Below are 2,951 nucleotides of genomic sequence, written 5' to 3'. Positions count from 1 at the left end.
CATAAAATCGATATGTCATTCCTTCAAAAATATTATTCTCTATCTTTTTTGTAATAGGTGACTTTACTCTAAGATTAATTAAATGCATAGAAAAAATGATTTTGCGTAAATGCGTTTTGTCTATGTTGCGCGTGGGCCAGAGAGAAAACTAATAGTTTGCTGACATTCTCTTAATGTGAATGCTAAGAAATTTAGGGCAAACATTTATCAAACTCTAATTGTGACATAATTGGTTTTTGATTTAATAGTTTTAATATTCAAATTGAATAAATACCCAAAACATTATGATATTTGCAAAACAATTAATAAGAAAAATTAAAAATTGATACCTAACTGTTTAGGTTAATTATAAGAATTAAAGTCATGAAATCAGAGCCTCACATAGACTGATGAGTTCAGTTGAGATTTTGAAGCCCTAAAATTCACGAAAAAAAGGACTTTGCATCAATTTTATATCTAAACAACTGATAAATTGCACTAAAAACTAAAGGTTAATCATGATTTTTTTTCACCCTTAGTATTTATACAAAAATTATAATATTTAAATTATAGTTTTATATAAATACTAAGGGTAAAAAAAATTATGATTCACCATCAGTTTTTAGTGCAATTATATGCAGAACTATTAAAATTTACCTTAACTTCAAATAAAATTAAAAAGTCAGAACCTGATTCATATAATATCGACAATTATAATTTTGAGTTTGGAAACTTTCAATAAGATATTGTAATTATTGATGAAATTATTTTCAAAAATTCTTGTGAAGAAAACAAAGTGTAAAAAATTGTGCTGTTTCCTACTTAAACATATTAATGAAATATAAATTTATAGTTTGTTACTTGGGGTTTTTTTAGCAATTGAGTGTCAGATATTTTAAAAGTAAATCTTTGGAAATAATTATATTAATTAATTGTTCAAATGTTAAACATTGAATAATTAATGTATTTAACTATGAAATTATAGGTTATGAATTAATTTCATAACTTTACATCTATTATTTAAAAACAAATGTGAAATAAAAATTATATAATAAACCAAAAAACAAAAAAAAAACCTAACACATAAAAACAACGTTTTTTGGCATTAGATTTAAATTTCCTAGGTCAAAAAATATCGCAAACCACCCATGTAATTTCCCTAGTTAACACATTAAGTGCCACGTATATTTGTCGCGCGGATACTCGGGCACCGCGCGAAATCTGTCCCGCAATTATGTCGGCCGTCCGTGTGTTGACATGGTCCTCCAGTGGATTGTGGTTGTTTTTTCACTACATAACTACTTGTTTTTATTATTTAGTATTTGAACAATTAATATCCAACAATAAAATTTACAAATATCTTATACCTGTAGCAATGAATAATATATATAGGAATTAAAACGAAATAATATTATTATGGAAGTTCCTCGTATTATTTTTGTTTATATATAAGTAAAATAATACCATGAACTATACAACTGTATATTATAAGAATAATGTTTAGATATAATAACTATAACGATAAACATAAACAATTGTAGTAGCGTTCGACGTTGCCCTGGATTATTTCTTGGGAAAAATAACCATTTTTTGCTAAAAATAAACAAATATAAAATACCGAATACACCGTTAAAAAATAGACATTTTACTGAATAACCAAGTATAAAAACAGAAGAATTGCTCTGATAAACAAGTAAATAAGAAGACCATAAAGATGCATATTCAAATTGTAAACTACCCGTCGACCGTGGCACTCAATGTGTTAACAGTTTTATTTTGGACATAATATACTTCATTCAAAACTTACAACTGGTGTTAAAAGATTGTATAACTTAACCATATATTTAGATTGTTAGAAAATAATTACCTGTGGCACCCAAAGGATGGCCTTTGGAAATTAAGCCACCACTTGGGTTAACAACTACTTGTCCTCCATAGGTATTTGAACCAGACTCAATAAACTCTCCAGCTTTTCCTGGTTTACAAAGGCCCAAAGCTTCATATGTAATTAATTCATTTGCAGAGAAACAATCATGTAGTTCTACAACATTAACATCTTCTGGCTTGATAGTGGTCTTACTAAACAATTTATCAGCTGCCAATTTGGTCATGTCATATCCTACCTACAAATATTATACGTAAACATAAATTAACTTTAAATACAATTACAATAATATACATGTAATATTTATGATTTACTATTTGAACACAAGTTTGACCAGAGAATGTGGTTGGTGGGTCAGTAGCCATCTCCATTCCAACAATTTCAATTGCTTGATCCTGAAGGTTATTTTTAATGACAAATTGTTCAGATGCTAGAATAGCTGCTGCAGATCCATCAGACGTTGGGCAACATTGAAGTTTTGTTAATGGACCAAATACTTTAGGCGATTCAAGGATTTCATTTAATGTATACTCTTTTTGGAATTGAGAATATCTGAAAATTAAATTTCATTTCACTAATTAATTTATTTATTTAATATGAATTTCATACAATGAAAACTGGGAACCAGACAATTTTTATAAAATAGTTTGATACAATTTAATAGACAATAAATTTAACATGAATATTACTTCAAAATAAAACTGACTTTTGTAATAATTATTAAATATAAATAAAAAAATTAAATTTGTATTATATTAATATTTTTAATTTAAGATGGTTTATATTACACTATTTTATTAAAAATTTAATTTTCGATCTTTTGAAAAAATATTGAATTACTTAAAATATTGTTGATGTAAAAGGTTTCTATTTTTTTGTTATTAAATTAAAAATATGTATTACGGGGTGTTCCATTAAAATACCAGAATTGAATTGTCCATGGGCAATGGGCAATTTTGTGACCAGAACTGAAGCTTGCTAGCATAACCAAAAGCGGACATATTATGTCTAATGTTATATTTCATACGTAAATCGGAGAATGTGTACTACACATTCATGACATTTTTTTATTTTAAACAATTTATTC

General features: G+C 26.7%; 1 protein-coding gene across 1 annotated transcript; it reads right to left on the bottom strand.

The window, feature by feature from the left end:
* Positions 1-1,808: 1,808 nt before the first annotated feature.
* On the bottom strand, positions 1,809-2,436 carry LOC100573789 (non-specific lipid-transfer protein-like). The gene is made up of 2 exons (XM_003248899.4): positions 2,179-2,436; positions 1,809-2,102 (listed from the first exon to the last, which is right to left on the bottom strand). The coding sequence occupies exons 1-2, from the start codon at positions 2,233-2,235 to the stop codon at positions 1,824-1,826; spliced, it is 336 nt and encodes a 111-aa protein (XP_003248947.2). The 5' UTR covers positions 2,236-2,436; the 3' UTR covers positions 1,809-1,823.
* Between the last annotated feature and the right edge of the window lie 515 nt (positions 2,437-2,951).

The sequence above is a fragment of the Acyrthosiphon pisum genome, chromosome X (assembly GCF_005508785.2).
Source record: "Acyrthosiphon pisum isolate AL4f chromosome X, pea_aphid_22Mar2018_4r6ur, whole genome shotgun sequence".
NCBI classification, from domain to species: Eukaryota; Metazoa; Arthropoda; class Insecta; order Hemiptera; family Aphididae; genus Acyrthosiphon; species Acyrthosiphon pisum.
This window is presented reverse-complemented; position numbering and strand designations above follow the sequence as displayed.

Excerpts from the sequence above, each read along its gene's own strand:
- LOC100573789 (XM_003248899.4), bottom strand. The coding sequence starts at position 2,235 with ATGGAGATGGCTACTGACCCACCAACCACATTCTCTGGTCAAACTTGT. Across the intron at positions 2,103-2,178 it reads GTCAAACTTGTGTTCAAATA|GTAGGATATGACATGACCAA; the intron begins GTAAATCATAAA and ends TAATATTTGTAG.